A 26081-nucleotide genomic window follows, 5' to 3' on the forward strand; every position below is an offset into this window, starting at 1 on the left:
CCTTGCTTAGTGACATCTTTCCTTTATGCTTTTACCAGAGGAAAATGGACTAAAATGAACAATCTCATGGTAAACAAACATGCAGGCAACAAATTCATCAGCACGAGTGTATGGAATTCTTCTTGGGTAGTAGAGATGTAATCCTGGACAACTAGTATGTTTTTTCTTGTATTAGGACCGGTCCCAAAGAGAGGCAGAAGGAAGTGAATATTTCTTGGAACAATAGTGGGGAGGGTGGTTGATCAATCCTAAAGGGTAAGGTCAAAGCTATGTTGATAAAAAAAATATAGCTTTTTTTCAGATAGGGAATAAGGCTACATCACATCAGACGAAAGTGCTTGTCACTGTGACAGATACCCGCCTCATAGCTTCCATGGCTCTAACTGGAATAGGGTGACTTACATTTACTTTATTCACTGATCTAGGACCCAATCTACCTCCAGAAACTGAGAGGTCTGAACAAACATGAATAGCAGTAGTCAACAGGCTGCAGCCTGAAGGATTTCACACAGAATGCGATATGAATCCACCTCCAGTGGGGAGCAATAGATTTGTTCTGAAGGAATGCAGTATGCTCACCACATTGCAAGATTTGAAGAGATGCCTGCATGAAATGTGGGTGAGGGAAGTTAAGGGGATTCAGAGTAAAGTCCAGAGGTATTAATCACTCTCTTTGCAAAAGATTAAATTTGGAGTTCTCTACCTACCACCCCAAGAGATGCAGAATAGCTAATTTAGCTAACATGGCACCCTTTATTCCTCCTGTAACAACCTCTTGAGATTGTCCTAATTTTTAAGTAAAGAGCATCTACATGCCAGTAGCGTATAACAGTCAAGAGTAAATTCTGGAGTTGAACTGCCTGGGTTCAAATTCCACCTTTGCTACAGGCCATGAAACTTTGGGGAAGTTACTTGCCCTCTCTGAGACTCGGTTTATTCATCTGTTAAATGACAATAATTATGGTATTTAATAAGTTTTTGTGAAAATTAAGTGAGTTAATATATCAAAAGGACTTAGAACAGTGCCTAGCATGTAGGTCCTCATAAGTGTTATGTGCTATCACTGTTTTTCACAGCATAGGCTGAAGTATCTGGTCTAGTGAGGGCCAGTGTGGTAGGAAGTCCAGGGAGGTACAGGCCTGACTTGCCCACTTCCTTGAGAGTATTGGCTTAAAGGGTATAAACTCTTCTGGTTATCAGCAGTGTGACAGCCACAACCTGGGAGCTATCAGAGAGAATTCAGGCCCAAAACACATTATTTAGACTAAATTTCTTGATTATTCCACCAATAAGTATAAGAAGGTAACCATTTGTACTTTAAAAGAAAGGGGTCTGCTATACCTGGGTTATTATGGGTCTGTAGTACTGCTACATGCTAAATACTCAAGATTTGTAAGATAGATAGATGATAGATAGATAGATAGATAGATAGATAGATAGATAGAGAAAGAAAGAGAAAGGAGAAAGAAAGAAAGAAAGAAAGAAAGAAAGAAAGAAAGAAAGAAAGAAAGAAAGAAAGAAAGAAAGAAAGAGAAAAGAAAGAAAAAGAAAGGAAGGAAGGAAGGAAGGAAGGAAGGAAGGAAGGAGGGAGGGAAGGAAAGCAAGAAAAGAAAAGAAAGAACATATTCATTTATAGTAGGCAAAATAAATAGTGGGTATCAAGATGCAAGTAGCATGTATAGATCAGATGAAGCAAGTACCTCCTGCCTACTTTACACTGACTTTAACCCTCTGTTTCAGGCTTTAGGCCTTAGATATCCCTCTTATATTGCTTCATTGCCCATAGTTCATTTAACTACCATTTAATTATTTCATGACTTTTGGCATGCCCTTTCTCCTCTTGGGCTCAGTTACTTCATATCCAAAGTGAAACAAACTAGGTATGGTAAGTAGGTTTTATCTCACACGCAGATATGAGTGAATAGTGAGTGGCTAGAGTACAGGGTAAGAGAAGTTTTAAAAATGAAACCAGGCTCAGCAGGAAAGAGTTTAGTGACGTCATGGGTATATGAGATAAGTGATTGGCAGTCCATGTGTCATGTATTTTTTTTTTACTCTTGAACAACATAAAATAACCTACAATCATTTTCTTTTGAGAAGTCCTAAAGAATTACCCAACCTTAATGAGAGCATTGATTACAGTGCTGTGGTTTTCTCATTATAAGATGTAGTTATCCCTTTGCACTTGTCAAGTTATGCAGTAAAAACAAAACAAAACAAAAAAACAAAACAAACAAACAAAAACTTACTTGGCTGGACATGGTGGCTCAAGCCTGTAATCCCAGCACTTTGGGAGGCCGTGGGCAGATAACCTGAGGTTGGGAGTTTGAGACCAGCCTGATCAACATGGAGAAGCCCCGCCTCTACAAAAACACAAAATTAGCCGGGCATGGTGGCACATGCCTGTAATCCCAGCTACTCGGGAGGCTGAGGCAGGAAAATCATTTGAACCCGGAAGCAGAGGTTGCAGGGAGCCGAGATTGCACCATTGCACTCCAGCCTGGGCAAGAAGAGCAAGACTCTGTCTCAAAACAAAAACAAAAACAAAAACTTACTCTACTAGAAACTTCTCCACTCCTGTGTGAGCAGCTGAAACCAAGGTCAAAGAAGACCCTTCCATAAAGAAATGAGGCAAAAAAAAAAAAAAAAAAAAAAAAAAAAAAAAAAAAAATTGGCGTTCTCAGCCACTTATAAGCTGGGCGATCCTGAGTGAATCACACAACCTGAATAAATCTTAGCTTCTCCTTCCCTAAAATAGGGTCTGATATTTACAATGATAAGATGGCAAGTAGGATTTAGACAGTAAAACGTATAGTGCCTAGCAGAGTAAAGTACTTTGAAGGAGACCCTTGATATTAATTCCTTTTCTCATCTTCGAAGTGAGCACAAGGAGTCCTGGACTATAAATGTCTTGGGGACAGAGACGGTCTTTTTTGTCTCTTTGTATCTAGTTCTGAACACAAATATTTAAGAAATATGTATTGGGTTGAATTAAACTTAGTTCAATTGAAATGAAATTCAATGATCTTTTATATCCTTTTCAGTACCAAACACAGAACCTAGTACACAGTCTGTGCTCATAAATGCTTATAGAATATAGTTCTATGGTAGCCTGATTCTAGGATTGGTACACATTAATAGAAAAACATAATTCTCAAAGGAACATTAGCAGAAGGGCCACACACCCACTCACTGTTAGCATTGTCTCATCAGAAGAACTGCCACTTGTAGCTGCTTCCTGCTCCATACCCTCTTTCTCAGAGGGAAGAAAGTGGCCCTGATAAATCCATTATGTTCCTTCAGCATTTATATGGGAAAAAAAAAAAAAAAAAAAAAAAGGTTCTCATTTTCTACTGTGAAGCCAGGGGACACTGAGGAATCAGATTATTTCCTGTTTGGGCTCAGCCTATCTTGTCCCTGCTGGCTAGGGTGAAAACCACTATTCCCCTTTCATATCATGTCAATTTCCTTTCCAAGTTCCCTTACTGTCCCAGCGACTGAATGGACTACAACTATTTCAATGTCTGAGTCATTACCTCATTGTTCTAAATGCCGTATTTTTGCCACTGGCCCTATAACTGTTCTTCAGGTGAAGCCATGAAGTAGTTCATGGCTTTAATGAGTACCTCAGTTATTGTTCATGGAAGAGTCAATGTCTCCTTAAAGGTTATTTGAAGGTTGATTGCTATCTCAGTGCTTTATATCCTGCAAATCTATCTTGGCTTTATGAATGCATTTGACCTTTTTATAGGTACAGGGGAAAAATAACAGAACAAAAGTTAATTTAGATCTCTATAGTACAACATTTTTTTTTTCTGAAAGAAATGAAAGGGCATTGAAATCGATACCTGGAAAATAACATGCTGATGAATGTTGGGATCCAATTTTCTCATTTTGCTAACTCGAGATTGGGAATTCTGAATAGTTTTCAATCCTGCATTCTTTGGGCACTGTGAAGTCTGCCGTATTGTGTCCACACAATGCTGCTGCACACTCATTATGGGAGTACCAGTGGTCCTGAAAAGGTCAGTTAGTTAGAAATGTCAACGTTCAATGGAGCCGCACAGACCTGTGTGCGCACAGATCCAATTAGAGTGGCCAGGCAACATCGCTGTAACCCAGAATCCTAATGAGCAAGTAGAAGAAAGATGGCAGTACCTTTTTCCCCTTTCTTCTTCTTATTCAAAAGAAATGGAGATTGCTTTTCAACCACCCTACATGGGGTTGTTTAAACTTTACCAAACACCACTTAGGCTTCAGGTGGGCTGGGAGGGGACCCCAGTTTCTGCAAAAGCTAAGCCTGCCTAGAACAGCCAGATGTGGAAAGGAAAATAATGAAGAAGGTGGGAGCAGTACTTCAGACTTCAAGCTGGTGGAACGGGTCATCCTTTGCAAGACTTAGGTTGATAGCTGACTAAGACAAAAATGGTCTCCTTATTAAGTTTATTTCTAAGCCCCTACTATGTGCCAGGCCTTGTGGTAAAAACTGACCTTTGCCTTTATTTTTTTCAAACCTAAAGCACTGGTACAAGCATGTATAAAGAGTGCATACAACTACATTTATATGTTGGCTGATGTTTCACCAGTGCCTTTCTCTTTCCAATTCATCATAAGCTGACATTTTGAAAAAGTATGCTGGTCATAAATATTATGCTGCAGCAATGTAAAACTGCTATGAAAGTTTCTAAATGCTTTCTCTCAATTTCTATATTTATCTCATTGTGGACAGTTTACACACTGGCACCAGTCCATGGATTACACTTTGAGTAGCAGTGTTCTAGCTACCTCTCCTTTGCTTCTTCTTACCATCTACTCCTCACTCCCACCTTCACTGCTTCTCACTGTTTATGTGCTGCTTCTAGGCTGACAATCATACTAGTCATTCTTTTCTTGTTCACTCACTATGTAATTATTTAAGACACTTTTTGAGAGCGGGGGTGATGGCTCACACCTGTAATCCTAGCACTTTGGGAGGCCGAAGCGGTCAATCACTTGAGGTCAGGAGCTTAAGACCAGTCTAGCCAACACGGTGAAACCCTGTCTCCACTAAAAATATAAAAATTAGCTGGGTGTGGTGGCATGTGCCTGTAGTCCCAGCTACTCGGGAGGCTGAGGCAGGAAAATTGCTTGAACCAGGGAGGCGGAGGTTGCGGTGAGCCGAGATCACACCACTGCACTCTAGCCTGGGAGAGAGAGCAAGACTCTTTCTCAAAAAATAGAATAAAATAAGAAAATAAAAAATAAAATAGTTTTTGATATTTGTCTTTTGGTATCACAGACTCCACTTATAGTGAGAACACTTTCCCAGCAGCCCCTGTCTGGGCTTCAGTGGTTAACTAGCCTGAAATAACAAATAAAAACTCTAGGTAATTTTATTACAAATGATTCACAGACCATACTTTGAGAACAAATGGAGGATTTTACAGGAAACTTATCAATGGATTCCTAAACTCAACAAGTAGTGATGATCTGCTTGGTTCTAGGCCCCAGGCTAGGCCCCAGGCACTATAGCAACCCATCCCTTCAACTGAGGTGACTTAGCCCTGTTTGCAGCTGTCAGATCCCAGAATCATTCTGGCTTTGTGGTCAGGTAAGGGTAGGGACAGCAGATAGAAGAAGTACTGGGTTAGTAAATTGGTGGGTAAGGTTTGCTGTCTGCATTTGCTCTGACCTTTTTGCCTGATTTTCTGTATCCAGACTCTTGTCTCAGGCCCCATGACTATCTCATCCCAATACTCATTTCTGCAGTAAATGGGTCATTCGCCCATTCATTTTTTTGTTTTGCTTTGTTTTTGTTTTTAGCCTAGGTCTCACTCTGTCACCCAGGCTGGAATGCAGTGGTGTGATCTTGGCTCACTGCAGCCTCAACTTCCCAAGCTCAGGTGATGCTCCCACACCAACCTCCCAAGTAGCTGGGACTACCGGCGTGTGCCACCAGACCTAACTAATTTTCTGTAGAGATTGGGTTTCACCATGTTGCCCAGGCTGATCTCAAACTCCTGGGCTCAAGAGATCTGCCTGCCTCAGCCTCCCACCCATTCAGTTTTTCTTCTAATATCTCAGCAACCTCTGGATGAACCAGCACCCGTGATTAGGAAGGCAGCTGAGAAATCAAAGTTCACTGGATTTTGAGTCAGAAAACTTGGGTTCAAGCTCTGACTTTTCCACCTAGAAGCCATGTGAACCATAGACAAATCTTTTCATCTAGCTGAGCTTCAATGGCAAAAATAGGACTCAGATGCCTACTTCATAGGGTTGTTTTGCTGTTTAAGCAAAGTGTTAGTTGAAAAATCACCTTGTCCATTGTAATGTGCCATATGAAAACCACTTGTAGTGGTCATCATTATTGAGCTATTATTATCGCCCCCTGCAGTGGATACCTTTTTAAAACACTTTTTGATATTTGTCCTGGGCACCAGAGCCCCTACCCTTTGTGAGAACACTTACCCAGCAGCCCCTGTCTGGGCTTCAGGAACTACATAGCCCAAAATAACAAAAACCCAGTGGAGAGAAAGTGTTAGGTTGTCCCTCCTCTGTACCTTTAGAGAGAAAGGAAAGAATGATCCAAGAGATTCTGAGTAAAAAAATAGTCAGGGTAGAGGACTTAGTGGGACCGACATGAGCATGTTTCTGAGACAATCTCTGTTGGTTTACCTGAGGGAACAAAACATAGGCAGGGGCCAGAGCATGGAAGGGAGTTAGTAATTGGAACCTGGCCTCTAAGACAGTATCATCAAGTGATATGACATGCTTCCCTACGCACCATCCAAGGTTGAAACTGAGCCCACCTCACAAACTCATTAAATGGCCCTTGATATGAAAAAGGAAATCTTATTTCCCCTACCAATAGCTGAAAATCACCAATTTTCCTTTCACTAATGCAATTACAAACTCTTCTCTAACAAGCCAGTTTTCTGTATCATCTTTACCAGAAAGGAAATCCTTTGGAAGGACATCCAGCCAGCCATCCAAGAATGGACTTCATCTGGGTTGGGCTGATCCTCCCTCAGTTTTTCAGTTTCTAGAGAGAAGTGCGTCAGGCTTTTAAGACAATCATTCAGCAACCATCTGGACAGGAGGAAATTGCCTGGCAAATGCCAAACACAGACCCTGTTGGCATGTCAGAGAATGACCTAATATCCTGTGGCTAAGTTATTGAGAAAAATAAAAAAAAAAAAGAGATATCTATGGTGACCATCCTCAGAGAAGAACTTCCCATAACAACATGAGCATTTCCAAGGTTCTGATATGTGCCAGATACGTACTTTTTTTTTTTTTTTCAGATATCCACTTTATCTTATCTAATGCTCATGACAGCCCTACGACGTCAATATTATTACTGCTATTTTAGGGATGAAAGACTCGAAGCTCCGACAAATTAAGTGTTTGCCCCAAATCATATCAAGAGTAAATGGCAGATCTAAGATTTGAACCCTGTCCTAACTGATCTCAAAGTTTCCACTGTATTTTAGACCTTCTTTTTCTTTTCTTTCTTTTTGACATAGAGACTCTATTCTTTTGTCCCAGTAGTATTGAGTAAGCACCAGTAATGGCAGGTCAGTAAATCTTGCTAAGAGCAAATGCCCATATTCCTCTAGCCTGTCCTCATCAGAGTCTTTGATGATGTTTTGGACCAGAGCATGAAGGATGTGTACCACCCTCCATGACATGCCCATGGGTCCTAATCTCTAGGAACTCCTAATGTATGTACTTGGATCACACTTGCCTCTATTCAGTAGCAACCCCACACTCATTTGCCAAGTGTGTAAAGAACTGTGATAAAAGTTGGAAACTAGACATTGGGGCACATAACCTTCTTTCCTAAATTAGAGAATTGTACTTTTCTTAGTCCAGCAAATAGAAAATGTTTCTCACTTTCACTACCAACACAGATGCTCTTACAGTTTTAGGTCTATGTTAGGATAGGAAGGTCTATGTAGATAGACAAATTTACCTATTTATTCATGGAAAAAAATGTAGCTAGATTATTCTTAATACCTTTCTCCAAAATCTCTGCCCATCTCAAAAAGCTAGGCTAGGCAATCTCCAAAAGCTATATCTTGGGTAAAAGAAAAGAATCCTTGGAGAAATGAGAAAAGATAAGTGGGTCAGAAGGAACCAAAGAAATAATACTGATAATCATAATCATCATTATCATTTAGGCACTGGCCTCCAGGATGCCCCTGAATGAATCTAACTTCCTACTATTCACATCCTTGTCTAGTTTCCTCCCAGGAGAATAGGGCTGACTTACATAACTAGCAGGATATTATAGAAATGACAAGCTATGGCTTCTCAGCCTAGATCATAATGAACATTTGAGCTTCTACTTTGCCCTCTTTTGGATTAGTCACTCTGAAGGAAGTCAATTGCCATGTTGTGACTCAAGCAGCCCCATAGAGAAGTCTATGTGGTGAAGAACTGAGGCCTCCTGCCAAAAGCCAGCACCAACCTACCATCCATAGGAATGAGTCATCTGGAAAGATGATCCTCCAGCCACACTCAGCCCTTCAAATAGCTACAGCCTTGGCTGACATCTTAACTATAACCTCATGAGAGACCCCAAGCCAAAACCATTCAGCTAAGCTGTTACCAGATTCTTGATCTACAAGAACTGTGTGAGATAACAAACATTTATTGATGTTTGAAAATGCTGAGGTTTAGGGTAATTTGTGATGCAGCAATGTAATCACAATAATAACTGTTTATTTAAAGTCCATGGGTCATGTACTTTACTACGCTAGCCACTTTACATACATCACATCTAATCTTCACAAAACTCTAAGAAGTATTATTAGCTTGCTCTTTTGTAAATGGTAAAATGGAAGTAAGGCACTGAAAACTTAATAGGCTTTCCTAAGGCCAAACTGAAAGTAGAAGAGATAGGATTTGAACACATAATGTATATATGTACTACAAATCAATTACAATGACAAAATTGATTGTTTTTTCCTTTATCCTTCAGATTCTCATGAGGTCTGTCTACCTCATGGCTGGGCTGGGTTGACTATAATTGTACTGCTTCACATCGGAGCACGTTACACTGGCCTACAAGAGATACTCTCTGATGTCCCCTAAGTGTAGAGATAGACTTATGCTGCTGCAGACCTTCAGCCTGTGGATTTAGACCTCCAGCCCTGAACCAATGAGAACCAGCATCCTTCCCGCTAAAATTATATGAGCTCTCATCTCCTTTCAATTTAGCTTTTGTGTCTTGAATTCAAACCTTTCAAACCTCATTGTGCAGAAGGCCTAGTGTTATCAACAGAGCTCCTGTTCTAGCCTCTAACATGCATTACATTTACATGTTAATAATAAAATCCTAGGGGATTTATTGTCATGATTACCTCACTTAATCTTTATTTCATCCCTATGAAATAGGTGCCACCATTCATACTTGATGAAAAACTAAGCCCCAAGGCAGTTTAAAGTCTTTCATAAGGACAGGGAGCCAAGTAGTGGCAGAATCAACATAGGAATCCAGGTCTGCCTGGTTCCAAATCTTTGACTCCATGATCTCGATTCACAGATAAGGCTGGCATCCTGCTCCACATCTGTTAATCATAGCTCCTAGTCTCTGTGGTCTGCTCTTCCCCAGGGCTTGCTGCTTGCTCTCAAGATCCTTGGTCACTGGTACGGGTCTGGCTTTCATCAGAAAAGCCCTCCTTAGGTCCAAGCTATTACATCCACCTATGATAAGTCCCTTCACTGCCCAGAGATTCTAGATGTGGAGCCTCTAGTAGGCTTAATCTTTTGGATAAAAGGGTGAAGCAGAACAGATCCATGTTTGTTCTGCTCTCAGGCTTTATAATTCATATACTTGGCTTAAAATAGCCACAGAGATAGTCACTGCAAAATTTCAATATTGCAAAATTTGGATCATTTCTGAGTAATGTCAGGCCCCAGTTTATCCTCCAATTTCAGGGGTGGTATTTATGAGCCACCTCTCAGCCAATCAGCACAACAGATTTACTTGGACACATATACTTGTTCAAAGATGGGTTCATTATGACTCAATCACAGAACGAGAAGCAATAAAATATTCTGCTAGGACTTCTGAGTGAGTCTCTTGTTTTTCCTAGGACTAGAATTTGGGAGAATGTAAAGTCTGCAGCTGCTATAGCCATCGCGAGACTACATGTGGCCTGAGAATGGTGTCAACACTGAGAAAGTTGAGTTAAGAGAAGGAGGAAAGCAGATTGGGTCCTTTGAGCCCTGTATCAAGATGCACAAGATGTCAGATTTATTTGTGGATTATTCATTTACATGAACCAATGAGTTCTCTATTTTTGCTTAAGCTAATTTAGGCTGGGACTGAAGAATCTTGCTTATATAGTCCCTGTGCCTTAATTTAATTTAGCTTTTGTGTCTTGAATTCAAGTTCCTCTATACCTGAGGCCTGCCTTCAGCCTAATAGTGAAGGTCTTACCAGTTCTTTCCTGACCTGATCTCCCTCATGATGATCAGCTATGGTGCCTTGCGATGCCCTACCTTCCCAGAACTCAGTCCATTCAACTGGATGTTCCAAAATGGGACCCCTGATCCCTTCCCATAAATCCCTTCACTGGAGCCCTGGAATAATGGCATCCTCCATAGATTTCTCAGGACAAATACCTTAGGAACATACTAATTAGTTTGTCTCTCAGAGACCACAAGCACAGGTATGCTTCTCCTTGCCTTTATGTATTTCTCAAATTCTGAAGCTTGTTTATTCAGATTTAATTAATCTTCCAAGTAATACCAACGTGTTGTTTTCTGTTGTTGACATGAGAGATGGAGTTTTTTGGGGGATGGAGGTGGTAGTATTAATTGGTACAACCTTCCTGGAAAATGAGTTGGTAATCAGGCCCAATAATTCCTTAAACATATTAATGGTCTTTGACTCCAAAATTCCATTTCTAAAATATCCAGCAAAAAACTAATATAAAAAAAGTAAAAAGCTTTTCTCACAAATAAATTTATGGTAGAGTTATTTATAAGGGCAAAACATCTGGAAACAACATAATGCACAACAATAGAACTTTTTTTTGCAAATAAGGCTACAGATACAAATTGGAACATACTAGAGACTTTAAGAATAAATATACTTTCAAATTGCTCACAAAATGCTCATAGATCTGGTAATTCCATCCTTAGTAATCTATTTTAGGATAATAAACCAAAATATAGACAAAAAACATATATGCAAAGATTGGGAAATTATTCATAAGGTAGAGAAACTAGAATCAAGTTAAATATCCAACATTACTGACATGGGAAAATATTTCTGCTGTAATATTAAGTGAAAAATCAGTATAAAATTTTATATTCTATATGATCTCAATTATGTAAAACAAAATTATACATGCATAGAAAAAAAGCAAAGAAGTAAATGTGTTAAAATATTAAGCAGTCATTGCTTCTGGGAGATAACTGATATTTTCATCATTATAAATTTTCTGTGTTTCTCTAAATTTGTACCATAAGTATCTGCAATTTTTTAATAGAGAAAGTGATGATAAAAAGATGGTAAGTGTGTAAACTACATAGCAACATGGAGATTGTTTATGAAATAATGTTAAGTGAAAAAAGATGTATATAAAACTTACTGTGATTGCAATTATGTAAATATGCTTCTGCATATAGACAAGAACTAAAAGGGAAAATGTATAAATAGAATTCGATTTTGTATTGTGCTAAGGCTGTGGGATTAGGAGTAATTTATTTTTCTTCTCTAAAGACGATTTTAAAGCTGTTTTGGTGATGTGTATGCAGTTTTTGAAACAGTCCCTCTGCTGCTAGACTACTACACTGCTAGACTGACTCTGCAGGTCTCATACAGCTCTGAAAATGGCCATAAGGCAGTATCTAGCTTGGCCTTTCTTGTTCCTTTAGTCTCAGAAGGGCTGAGTTCGAATCATAGGAGACTTTAATTAGAGACAAAGCCCAAAGTTGTCATGTACTGGCAAGCAGGATCAGTACACCACCATCTAAAATAGGTATTGCTTTAACAAGGTTAAGAGGGGATAAACAACTTTGCGAATATTTGCAGTAAGGAATAAATCTAGCTATGATTTTTTTCTGGAGGTTTCTATCATATTTTAGGAAATCAATTGTATCTTCAGAACACAGCCTCATTAGTGGAAAAAACCCAGTGACTATCATGTCCCTGACATTCTAGGCTTTCTTTATGCCTAGCAAAGTGGGTCAGCTTGAATTCTGTCTGGGGAAGAGGACTGAAAGGGATAATATCACAGATGAAGCTATATTTCTATGCAGCAGTGAAAAAGACAAAGGATTTAGAATCAGATCTAGATTTAAATCTTGATTCCATTATTTATTAATTGTGTTCATGTGGACAGTTCGTGTAATCTCACAGCAGCTTGTTTTGCTTCTCTGCAAAACAGGAAAGAAAACTGCCTTATGGTATAACAGGGAGATTTATGGGGAAAAAATATATAAAGGGCTTTACCTAGCTCTGACTCTGAGTAGACATTTCCTAAATGCTTTCCCTTTAGTTTGCAGCATCAAATATCTATAACAATTTGGCAAGATTGACAAGATAATTCCATGGAGAAAGAATAGTCTTCTCAACAAATAATTCTGTGAAAACTGGATAGCCACATACAAAAGAGTAAAGTTGGACTCCTACCTTACATAATATAAAAACATTAACTCAAAATGGATCAAATACCTAAATGTAAGAGATAAAGCTATACAATTCTTAGAAGAGAGCATAGATATGGGCAGGAGAATGGCGTGAACCCGCGAGGCGGAGCTTGCAGTGAGCCAAGATCGCACCACTGCACTGCAGCCTGGATGACAGAGCGACACTCTGTCTAAAAAAAAAAAAAAAAAAAAGAGAGAGAGAGAAGAGGGCATAGGAGTACATTTTGAACCTTGAATTAAACAGTGGTTTCTTAGATATAATATAAAAAGCATGAACAACAAAAGGAAAAATGGATAAACTTCATCAAGATTAAACTTTTTGCTTCAAAGAACAACAATAAAGAAGTGAAAGACCGCACGTAAAAAGGTGAGAAAATATTTACAAATCATACATCTGATAAAATAGTACCCAGAATATATATTCTGAAAACCTCTCAGATGCAATAAAAAGACAAATACAGTCCAATAAAAAATGGGTAAAGGCAAATAATTAGAATAGACATTTCTCCATAGAAGTAATACAAAGGGCCCATAAGCACATGAAAATACATTTGTTATCATTAGACATTTAAAAAATGCAAATTAAAGCCACAATGAGATACCACTTTATACCCTTTAGGATTTTTGTAGTAAAAAGATAGATAGTGACAAGTGTTGGAGAGGATGTGGAGAAACTGGAACTGTCCTCCACTGCTGATGGGAATATAAAAGGTGCAATGATTTTGTCAAGCAGTTTGGCAGTTTCTCAAAATCTTTATTGTAAAGTTTACCATATGATCAGCAATTCTATTCCTAGGTACATATCCAAGATAATTAAAAACATCTGCCCACACGAAAACGTTTATACAAAGGTTCATAGCAACCTATTTGTAAAATCCCCAAATGGAAACATCCCAAATGTCCAAAGACAGAAGAATGAAAAAATAAATTGTGGTGTATCTAATGTAATACTATTTGGCAGGAAAAAGGAATGAAGTCTGCTGATACATGCTACAACAGGGGTGAACCTTGAAAACACTGTGGTAAGTGAAAAAAGCCAGTCACAAAAGGCCATATATGGTATGATTTGATTTATATAAAATGTCCATAATCGGCAAATCCATAGAGACAGAAAGTTATAACAGTGGTTGCCAGGGGTTGGGGAAAGGAGAAATTGAGAGTGACTGCTAGTTGGTATGGAGTTTATGTTTGGGGTCATGACAATGTTCTGGATCTAGGTAGTGGTAGGTAATGGTTGCACAACTTTGTAAATATGCTGAAAACCACTAAATTATCACTTTAATAAGGATTTTATGGCATGTGAATTATATCTCAATAAAGCTGTTATTAAAAAAAGCTATGATCAGCGCTTTTAACTTGATGGAAATATGAAATCTTTCTAAAAGTATGATAAAGTATATTAGTCATTGCAAAATATTCATGTCATCCTCATTGCAGCACACTTCCCTGTGGGAAGATTGCACATATCTACCCATTTGAATGTATGGTCATATGACCATACATTCAAATCCTTGCTTGGATCAAGGAAATTTTGGCAGAAGTGACCCCTTCTAAGAGTTTTTAAGGGGAGAGGCATGGCTCCCCATTCCTCCCTTTTCCCTCTGTCACAATGACTAACATGGCAAATGCTAGTGCCTCCCCACAATCCAACCTATTCTCCCAGCTTATTATTTCTGGATGTGTTGAATAACTTCCAATTGGTGACACCTGCAAATCTATCCTGAAGGTTTTCTCTGACCATTGGAATCTGGTCATTGCATACACTGAGCAGATCAGAAGTGTCAGGGAATTAACACCTCCACCCTCTCTCCTGCTCCTTTGTCCCTGAGAAGTATAACTATGTAGCTTATTTTCCACACTGGTTCCATGGGCTCTCCGGTGGGATTAAGTCCCAGTTGCCCTCTGTGGTAGCTTGCTTGATAATGAATCTTTCTTGGCTTTCTTTCTTTTCCTGTCTCACTTTCTCACTCCCCTACCAATGTCTCTGGGATCACCTCCAATTTGTACTAAAGTCTTTGTCTAAAGGTCTGCTTCTTAGTGAACCCCAACTAAGATACCCAGTGATATTACAAATAGAGGATGCCTGGTTGGTCTGGCTGCTAGAACACAAAAGATACAAAGCATAGCTGGCTGCAATCCACAAAGGACATGTACCAAAAGTGAAAAATAAGCCTTTGCTTTGTAAGCTTTTGCAATTTGATATAATTGTTACTTCAGTGTCACAATTAGTGAATGACGTATACCTCTCCTCGGTAATTCTTAGTCTAGGGATTTTTCCTAAAGAAATAGTTAGAAATATAGACCAAAATCTTTATATAGGAATGCTCACCATGGTGTTATTTGCAATTAAATAATTGGAGTCAACAACAATAATAATATACAACAATAGGGGAATTAAAAATATAATAGAATGCTTTTTAGCCATATAAGATTCCCTCTTAGAGAATATTAAATAATACTGGAAGATGCTCACATTATATTCAAATAAAAATAGTTTATATGGTATCATTCAAATTTCATTTTAAAAATTATATCTACAGCTGTGTATACATGGGCAAAAAATAGGTCTCTCTCCTCAGTCTGGTGGTAAGGAGTTTACTTGGACAGGAAAATAATACAGTACTTCCTGATATTGCCTCTCTTCTACTGAAGAGGTTATAGAAAAATCAACTTTCTAAAAAGTAAAGAAGAACCTATAGTTGAACTCCTGGGTCAAATGACTAAATAAGTTCATGTTTCAATAAGCCCATTTATTCCCATCAAATAGTAATATTCAACAATATGTGAAAAAAGAAATGGAACTATATTGTTGGGCTCGACTGTGGGAGACATCTCCACAAAGCTCAAATGTACAGAAATGCAAAAGGGTAAGTGGTTCTGGGGCTACTGGCTAGCTGAAATCTGAATGTAGAAGAAGGCAGTAGCAGTCGGATGTTTGTCTCCTATGGGATAAGGGAGATTAAAAGTACACTATAGAAGATGGGAATCAGAGATAAGCTTCTGCTTAGAGCAACGACATTGGGTGGGGCTCTCCAGTCATGAAAGGAGCCTAGAAAAAAAGGCTTCTGCATAACTTTTGGGAGATAGCTCTCATGCATTGTAGGTATAGAGAGGCGAGACTCAGGAACCAGACACAATGGTTCTGTTAACTTTTTGTATTGAATCTGCAATATACTCAATATTCCCCAGGTCCTATACTGAAGATGTGGGTAGAGGCAACTGCAAAAACCATCACATAGGGAGATGTGAACACAGTGGGAGTTAGAGGGGTGAGAAAAGAGAAAACCAGAAAATTTTCTTCTCAAACTGATCTTACAAATTAAAATTTCAAAACACATGAAGAAATCGAATGCTAAAAATGATATTAAACAAAATCAACAATTGGAACTTGAATTTCCTCCAGATGAAACTTATTTTATGGAACAAAGATTTTAAAATAAGCATATTGAGGATGTTCAAAGAAACAAATGAAGACATTAAAACTGAACAAGAAATTACGAAACAGAACAGGCAGAAATAAAACAAGAACAGGTGGATATGAATAAAATTAGAAATCTTGGAAATGAAAAAACATAGTCATTGAAATATTGAAAGAGACAGAAAAAAATCTAGACTAGACATTGTCAAAAGTGAATTTATAAATGCAAGTTACTTACAGTGCAGTAAGACAAAAACAACAAAAGTTATGAAAAATCAATTGAGAACCATGGAGGCTGCTTAATGGGATCTAGCATTTGTCCAGTAGAAATTGTTGAAGAGAGTCAAAGGAATAAAGGATAAAAGCAGTATTTGAAGAGTTAATTTGCCAATAATTTCCCTAAATTAAAGAAAGACATAGAATCTTAGGTGAAAAGTATACTCAGAGTATCAAGCAGGATAAATAAAAATAAATTCACACCTAGACCCAACAAAGTGAAAAGGCAAAACATTCAGATTAAAAAATGATATTGAAACCTACCCAAGAAAAAATAGGTTACCAAAACAATCATATGATGGCAGACTTCTCATCAGCAACTATGGATGCCAGAAGACAATGAAAAAATTGGCATACTTCTCCACTGTGAATTTTACTGCTGTTGCATCCTCTATATGGGAATGCAAGAAAGGCTTTCCCAGGGACTTTCCAGACCTTACAGCATAATGCAACAACTATCATCTATAAGTCTTGGTACTCATGAATATTTTCAACTCCAAATAGATCAGTTTCATTCTGACACCCAATGACTATGCCTCCTTTCAGCAGGGAATAGCCAGAATGAATATGGTGACAACCAAATCCCATCAAAATGAAATGGAACTTGGCAGTGGAGAATTGATTTTAACAGTGCACCCCCATTTTTCTAAGAGATAATTTATTTTTCTCTCTCTGTCTCTTCTTTTCTCATTCTCCTGGTTTCCTACTTCCTACTTAGCCCTGTAGAAATGCAAATATAATCTTTTACCGCCCCTTCACCAGACACTCTCTACAGGGAAAATTTATCTAACTATGTGCCTAGAAGCTCCAACAAGGAACTCCTTCCCACCAGGAGACTGCCTTGAGAGATCACAGTTGATTCATAATCCAAAATCCCACTACAAAACTCTCTCCCACCTGGGGAGTTTTCACCCTACTGCTGCCCATGAAGGCACCAGCAGTCACCAGCTCAACTGCTCGGTAGATAAGGCACCAGAGCTAGCACATGGACCTCCCCAACCTGCCTACTTCCTCCCCTGCAAGCCATTCTCCTTTAAAAGTGCTACTTCTTCCCCTAAGATAGTTTTGGGATTAAAAGTCACTTTTTATTTTTATTTTTTTGAGACAGAGTCTCGCTTTGTCACCCAGGTTGGAGTGCAGTGGCGTGATCTCTGCTCACTGCAAGCTCCACCTCCCGGGTTCACGCCTTTCTCCTGCCTCAGCCTCTGGAGTAGATGGGACTACAGGCATCCACCACCATGCTCGCTAATTTTTTGTATTTTTGGTAGAGACGGGGCTTCACCGTGTTAGCCAGGATGGTCTCTATCTCCGACCTCATGATCCACCGCCTTGGTCTCCCAAAGTGCTGAGATTACAGGTGTGAGCCACCACGCCCGGCCTAAAAGTCACTTTCTTTATACCAGATTTCATTTTTGTTAATTGGACTCTGCAAGTGGCAAGTGACTGAACCTGCATTTTGGTTACATCACTACACATATATGTATCCCCCCAAAATGTACTGCTGTTTTGCATGTTTTTAAACTTATATAAATGGTATTATACTCCAAACAAAGAAAAAATCCCTAAAGTTCAAAGGAACATCCTCCTCAAACTCAAATTTATACCCAGCCAAGTTATCATTCCAGACAGAAGCCAAAACAAGAATATATACAGATTAAGAGGGTTACCATGGACTCTCACTAAAATAGCTATTAAAGGATGCACTTTGGTAAGGTAACATAGGAAAGGCTTGATATACAATAAACAAAAGAATGCAAAAATTCATAAACAATGTAGGAAAAGTCAATGAGCTAATAATAATAACACATTGTTTTTCTTTTTGCAAAAAGTTTAACTTAGTCTAAACAAGAATAACTAGAAGGTGACAGTGTTGAATAGGTGGTGAAAGCATGTAAGGCCCTTTATGTGGCTGAAAGAATGCTAGAAAGTCAGAATAACCATAGACTTTGTTGTAAGAATATGTATAGTTAAGTACATATCCACATATAACCAGTTAAGGTTAGAAATAAAATAGATAGCATCCAAATCCACAGAGAATGCAATAAAAAAAGGTAACATTAAAAATGTTTAAAAGGCAGAAAAGAAATAAAGTGAATGATAAACAGAAAACACAAATATGGTGGTAGAAATATGTCTAAATATATTAGTTATTATAATAAATGAAAATAGATTAAATTCACCTGTCACAATATAAGGATTATTATACTGTATTTAAAAAATTTAATTGTTGCTTTCAAAAGATAAGCATGAAAGGCAAAGGATATTGCCTCATAAATTATTAAGACCAAATGAAAATTAGAATTTATTATAAATGAGACAGTGTTGAGTCAATGTAGAATTAAGTGTGGTAGGCCAATACAATAGTATTGAGAAGAAAATAGATTTTGTACATAGTAAAATTGATAAATGACAGATGTGTAATTGCTAATGGGTAGAAAAAGGATTGACTAGTGATTTATGGTTCTGAGACAATGGATTATCCATATACACAAAAAAATAAATTCTTATTTCATACACAAAGATCAGTCCTAAATGAGATAAGTAAAGACCCAAATGTGATGCAAAACTTGAGAAATTTTAGAAGTAAATACAGGAGAATATGATCTTTAGATAGGGAGGATTTCTTAAATAAGTCACAACAGTAAAGCTTATAAAACAAGGGATCGATAAATTGAACTACATTGAAAGTTTTTAGAACCTCCCATACATCAAAATACATCATGGAAAAATTTTAAAAACGCAAGCTATAGTCTGGGAGAAGATGTTTGCAATGCATATAAGTGACACAGTATTGATATTCAGAACAATAAACTCCTAAAAATCAATAAAAAGAGAAAACCCAATAGAATACAGATAAAGGATATGAAAAGTCAATTCTCAGAAGAAACCAAAGTGGACAATAAAGATACAAAAAGATGCTCTATCTCATTAGTAATTTGGGAAACGTATATTGTAATAGCAATGAGATATCATTTCATGTTCATCATGACAACTGGCAAAATTTGTAAGTCTGACAATTTTAAGTGTTAAGGCTGCAGGGGAATGAAAATTTTCACATTCTGCTACTGGAAGAGTAAATATATTCAATTACTTTGGAAAACAATTGATCATTATGTAGTTAATTTGAAGATGCATATAATTAATAAATCGCTTTCCCTAGAGAAATTCTCATACTCATACATAAAGAGACATGCACAAAATTGCTCTAAGCAGCATTGTTTGCAATCACAAGCAGCTATAAATAACCTAAATTCTGATCAATAAAATGGATAAATTGTAATTCAATCATATATGGAATATCACACAGCAATTAAAATAAATGAGGCAGAGCTATGTGTATCACTATAAATGAATCTCTACAATCTAATCATGAGTAGGGAAAAAGTCATAGAATGACATTGATAGTGAGATACCATAGGAATTTGTAAAGTAATGCCAGTTATATTTTTTGATACACAGATAAGGAAAAACATTGAATTCATGACAGTGATTACCTGTAGGGTGAAGGGACAAAGATGTACTAGGAAGGAGCATAGAACAGCCTCAATCACATTTACAATCTGTTTCCAAAAACAGGTGACTCTGGCATATAAGGCACATGTTGATATGACAAAGCCAAGGGGTTGGCACGTGGGCAACAAATGGCTGTTCATTATGTCTCTACTCTTTTCTGCATATCAGTGTGGCGATTCCTCAAGGATCTAGAACTAGAAATACCATTTGACCCAGTTATCCCACTACTGGGGATATACCCAAAGGATTATAAGTCATGCTGCTATAAAGACACATGCACACGTATGTTCATTGCGACACTATTCACAATAGCAAGGACTTGGAACCAACCCAAATGTCCATCAGTGACAGACTGGATTAAGAAAATGTGGCACATATACACCATGGAATACTATGCAGCCATGAAAAAGGATGAGTTCGTGTCCTTGTAGGGACATGGATGCAGCTGGAAACCATCATTTTCAGCAAACTATCACAAGAACAGAAAACCAAATACCACATGTTCTCACTCACAGGTGGGAATTGAACAATGAGATCACTTGGACACAGGAAGGGGATCATCACACACTGGGGCCTATTGTGGGGAGGGGGGAAAGGGTTGGGATAGCATTAGGAGATATATGTAATGTAAATGACGAGTTAATGGGTGCAGCACACCAACATGGCACATGTATACATATGTAACAAACCTGCATGTTGTGCACATGTACCCTAGAACTTAAAGTATAATTAAAAAAAAAAAAAGAAACTATTCACAATAAACAAAATAAGCCTTTAAAGAAAGTATCAAGCAGATTAAGGCATTCAAATTCCTGATCAGCATTTCAGAAGGCTCCTAATCTATGACTGGCAGCATCACACTGCAGTTCTGTTGAAGATGGTCTGGGGAGGAGTTCAGACAAGCCAGTACCTCCTATTGGCAGCCTGAAAGAGGTAGCAAGCTGACTCCTAGCTGCTGCAGCTCCTGGTGAGATGTAGAATGGGGGTGAATTTGATAGCACAAGATAGTGAATGAAAGTCCTTTTGAAATGGAATAGAGTCATCCAGATAATAGCATGATCCAATGGTGCTTCCTAAACTTTCCATGTCATGGCACACATGGATAATATTTGTCTGACACATCTGAGTGGAAGCTACCACCTAGGGGCTTCAGTTGCCCTAGGTGCTACCTGTGTCCCTGAGAGCTAAGTGAATTGATATCTCACAATATCACACAAGTATAGCCCATCTGCAATACACCAGTGTGCCACAACACGCCTTTTGGGATGCCCTGGCCCAGAATGTATTCTTTTCTCCTCTAAGAGGAGGGATAATAATGAACCACTCAAAACTCTGGCAGTGCTGATTTTTTTTTCCAGTCCCAAAGCTGTCTAAACGGAGTGTACTAAAGAGACACAACTACTTTGCTTGAATTTGTGAAGTAGTAATTTGGAGCAGAAAGAGGTTGTACAAAAGAAATGCACTTAACATAGCCTGAAGGTTTCCCTCTAAAGCAACTGAAGACAGATCAAGAACTCTCTCCAATTCACACTTAGGTATCGTATCAGGGTGTGACCCGATGAAACTGAGATATGGAAGCAGGCAATATGGACAGTGTATTTGTGGAGTAGAACAGGACACAATTAAAAGCAATTAAACTGTATCGGACGTAGATAATCCCTCACCACCACCTTAGGAGGAACTGGTAGGTCATACAAGTGAGCCACTGTAATCATGTCAGCCCATGATTTGGAATTTCTATATATGTTAATCATATATATGTTAAATGTAGATCATTCTATGGAGTAGAGTAAACTTTTTTCGAACTAGTTCTATCTTTTTTCTTCTGAAGTCTCAAGCTCAAAGAGTTCTATCAGGTATAGAACTATAGTAAGGTCACCTTACAGGTGCAGTCCCTTTTGTAGACTAGTTTTTTTGTAGTCCCTAGTTATGTAGACAAGATAATTGTTAGGATAGTGACTGCAGAGGGCAATATCTCAGTCTCTTTGAAAGTGAGGCACTGGCCCATGGATACAGTATGGTAGGCTTACTGGAAGGAAGGGCTGACATAGTTCAGCCATGCTGGTTACTAACATATTGAAACATATCCACATTTATTAGTAATTAGCCATCCCCTGAGACCCACAAACCTGCCGTATGACCACAGTGCCACACTAGCTCCTCCTCCGGGACCCCATCTCCCCACAGTCCAGTAACCAAAGTATTAATGCCTAGCATAGCAGATGGCTGTTAAATATTTTGAATATCACCCATGGATGAAGATAACCACCACATCAACTCTCAAATGCTCACTAACCCTGCTGGCACCATCATCCCCATGACCGTAAGAGAGAACAGCATCTCTTTTTGTCCAATTTTGCCTTAAGTTTCCAAAGCAGAGTAAAATACCTCTCTGAAAGAACAAAATTGCTCAGCCTCTCCTAGGCCAGATGTCAGCTATAGAGGGGAAAAAAGACCTTTTAATCCCAGGGTCATGGTCACAGTTTTTTGGGGGGACCTGACCTTCCCTTAAAAGTGAGAGACAAAAGTCATCTTGACTCTCTACACAGCCAACCAAACCTGCTCACTTTCCCAGACTGGCCCAATCTTATCAGCCATCCTCCCTTCATTCCATGGCACCTTCCAAGCAGATTCTCCATTCCACATGATTCTAAAACTTATTTCTCAGACCAGGACACTTCCTTGACACCTGAGTCCAGTGAGTGATTTGGAGAGAACTTCACCCTAGAATATGCAGCAACATCCAGAGTATCAGCCCTGCCATCCATAGTGAAGAGGAGGCAACACAGAGCTGGCAGGGAGAAAATAAACCCCCTGTGGAGCAGAGGGTGGGGAGGAGAAGAATTGTTTATGGCACAAGGGTTCTGCTGTTCATTCAGGAAGTCAAAAGAGAAGGGCAGGAATTGCTTTTGGATAGGCAACAAGGCATCATTCAGGCAATGAGGGGAAAGCCAAGGCAGAAGAGCCACACCTACTCACCAGGGCTGGTTATCGTCAGGAGGTCAAGCTGTCGTTGTTGCTGCAAAAGAAAACACACTGTGAGGGCACTGATTTGAGCCAGAGCCAAAATTGTGCTTAGCAGGTCAGGGCAGACATGCAAAGAGGATGTTTGGACATACTGCAGGGTAAATCATACTGAATGTGGTACTCACTTCCAATTCTGCAGAGAGGGTTTGTACCCTAGAGACAAAGGGGGATGAATGGGTTTTTTGTTTGTCTTTGGAAGCATAGGTGGTTAGAGCTTAGAGGTCTCTCAGTCAAATTATAGCATACTTATGGAAAATGAGGCCCTGAGCAGAATGTGGCTCACCTAGAGCCACAGAGAAGGTCCCTTTCCAGTTTCCCAGTCACGGGCTCATTCTTCTGTACCAGATAGCTTTAGATTTCCCTTTCCTCATACTGGCTGCACTGGTTGAGTGTCTGATATATTGGCAATGCTCTCTGCCTTGAGTGCCTGTGGTACTGCCACTCTCTAGATACTTCTATTTAACCAAGATATTTCTGGATTGGTTTCATTCTTAAGTCTGCTCATAATAGTATAACAATTAGCGATGACCAACCATTAGCGATGACCAACCATTAGCGATGACCAACCATTCCTTTTCTAACTGAATCCTTATCCTTTCTTTTACCACACAATATTCGCACATAATAATATTTGTCTAGCACACTAGGCTATAGAGATGAGGCAGCTTATGTTTGGAAGCAACTGGCCTTGGTTACCCCAAGGGCTGAGGTTACCCCAAGGCCTGTTCCATATCACAGCACAGCTACTGTCCTAGACTGGATGCCATGAAAACTTGAGGGTAGAGAAGTGGGTACAGGAGGCTGCAGTTGGCGAAGTGGTGAGCAGCCCTCTCAAAGACTTGAGTCAGCGTTCCTTTAGTCCCAGTCCTCCTGCTGACCTCTTTCTCTTTCCTACACTTGATTTTTTTGTAAATAATACTGGAAATCTCTGTTTCTGTTTTCTTAAAAGGGGTCCAAACAAATTCCATTTTGAGAGTCATTGCTCTAGGTTACAAATTGCAGGAGCTTTCAATCGTCCGGTATTTTGTGCAGCAAAGGCCTTGCCATATTTTACCTCCCCTGCATTTCCCTCTTTATCTTGCCTCTATCCAAGAATGGCTTCCTGAAATTCTGCTTAAGCAGAAAGAGGAAGGCAGAAACGTTTTTAAAGTACTAACTGTAGATCAGGCACAGTACTAAGTACTTTGATGTATCATTTTTTTTTCATACTCTTGGCAATTGTACAGGAGAGGACATGATATTTAGAGGGGAGAAACTGTTTGTCTAAGACATCTTCACTAAATGGCAGGGTCAGGATTAAAATTTAGTCAGTTCTGATTCTGGCTCTAAAGTCCAAAATATGGCAATGCATACAAATCATCTAGCATGATGCCTGGTACTTAGAAGGTTTTCAATAAAAAGATCTATGTAGAATTGATGTTGTTGTTATTACAGAACATCTGGTCCTTGGTTTATTTAAGATGCCTCTTACTTTTTCATGAATTTTACTTATTTAAAGCTCAGAGATTTGACCTGCCACGAGGGGACTCCCTCCTCAATGTCCCCACCAGGTATGAACTGCTTCTGTTTCATCTTCTTTCTTGGTAGAGAACCGACCACTTTTTTTTTGGTTAGATAGCTCTACTTTGAGCAAGGTCGAAAGCTGCTTCCTGATGACGCAATCACTGTTTCTAGCTACTTCAGCCCATGACAATAGTTTGGAGAGCTGAAGAAGATCTGTACTGTCTTCTCTCCAGTCTAAATATTCCCAGGTCCTTTGTCCTTTACTCATAAGACCTGGTCTCAAATCTACCTCTCCTCAGAGTCACCCTCCTTCTTCACTAACTTTTATCTGTTTCAGTCAAAATCTCTGTAAGATTTCTCCATCCCTTGCTTCAGTGACTTCTCATGTACGTAAAAGGAGCTCCAGATCCCTCTGGTGCCTTCTCAATCACACAGACCTGTCTTCCTACCAACTCATAACTCATTCCAGTTGACATTTTCAAGCAAACAATGTGACTCTAAGATGTCACTAATCTACACAGTAAGAACATATCCTAGCACTGATATTAAACACTCATGCATGCATGCGGGCTAGAAGGAATGCTGGAGCCAGAACTTCTTCCTTCCCTAACACGAAACCAGGCCAGTGGCACATCTGGCTTAAGCTGCCTTTGACAAGGTCAACCTATGTGGCTTGGCACTTTCTTCATACATAAGGGAAGAATCCATCGTGTCCTTTTTACATACACTTGACTTTGTGATGATCACAGTTGGTGAAGATGGCCTATTTGTCTGAAATGTATTTGTTTCTAATTAAGAAGTATTGCTAAATGGCAACTCCATGCCTAGGATTCTTTAAAGAAAAAGGGGAAGAAAACCTGACAGAGTCAGACAGGCCTGGGCTTATGTCCTGGCTTTCCGTCTCTGGCCTCCAACTTTGCAACTCTAAAATGAGCAAGTGAGACTGAAATGCCATCAGTGACAGGGAGCCAAATGCAACCAGGTAGTGGGCTTACAGGCTCCCTCTTCTGGTGCAGAACTCCCTGAGAACCTGTAGCCAGCACACTGGGGACTCAAAGGACATAGTTAGAATTTAAAAGGGACCACATTTTCAACTATCCTCTCACATTGCAATTTTCTATGCATGTATCGATCTTCTTCACTAGATGAGGAGCATCTTAAGGGCCTACAACATTCCATTATTAATCTTAGTAAAATCAGTACATGTCACAGAGTACCCCTCAGTAAGTATTTGCTGAACTCAACTGAACTAGTCCCCAAATCCACAGACATTATCCTTTCAAACCTCCATGCCTTTGCTTATGCTATCATTTGTCTACCATTTTGAAATCTTCCTGAAGATCTCTTCACTTCTCAAGACTTCCATGAAGTCTTCTTTGAACACCACCTCCCAAACCTAACCACCTTATCTCCCTTCCTCAGAGCAGAATCTCACACTTTGTTCTTCCAATACATCTTGCAAAGCCTATCTCACTAGCATCCTCAAGGAGGATGCTAGTGAGAAAGAGAAGGAAGACAGTATCATGTACTGTCTTCATTGTCTTTGCCATGTACTGTCTTTCTCACCAGGAGAAAGTATCATGTACTGTCTTCATTGTTTGTCTTTCTCACTGATCCTACTTGAGGACAGTGCTATGTCATTTCACCTGTGTGCCCCCAGTTCCCTGAACAAAGGTCTGGAAGGAATGTTTGATGT

The 26081-nt window shown here is 39.1% G+C and overlaps 1 protein-coding gene across 4 annotated transcripts in view; it reads right to left on the reverse strand.

Moving 5' to 3' along the window:
- The window catches only part of AGBL4 (ATP/GTP binding protein like 4), a 1510388-nt gene that overhangs the window by 337958 nt on the left and 1146349 nt on the right, over positions 1 to 26081 (reverse strand). For all 4 annotated transcript variants that reach the window (XM_030942932.1, XM_030942931.1, XM_030942930.1 and 1 more), the window contains exon 6: positions 22835 to 22874. In XM_030942932.1, coding sequence (XP_030798792.1) covers positions 22835 to 22874 — 40 coding nt within the window. The remainder of the gene's footprint in view (positions 1 to 22834; positions 22875 to 26081) is intronic.

Source organism: Rhinopithecus roxellana, chromosome 12, assembly GCF_007565055.1.
Source record: "Rhinopithecus roxellana isolate Shanxi Qingling chromosome 12, ASM756505v1, whole genome shotgun sequence".
In the NCBI taxonomy this organism is placed as follows: domain Eukaryota; kingdom Metazoa; phylum Chordata; class Mammalia; order Primates; family Cercopithecidae; genus Rhinopithecus; species Rhinopithecus roxellana.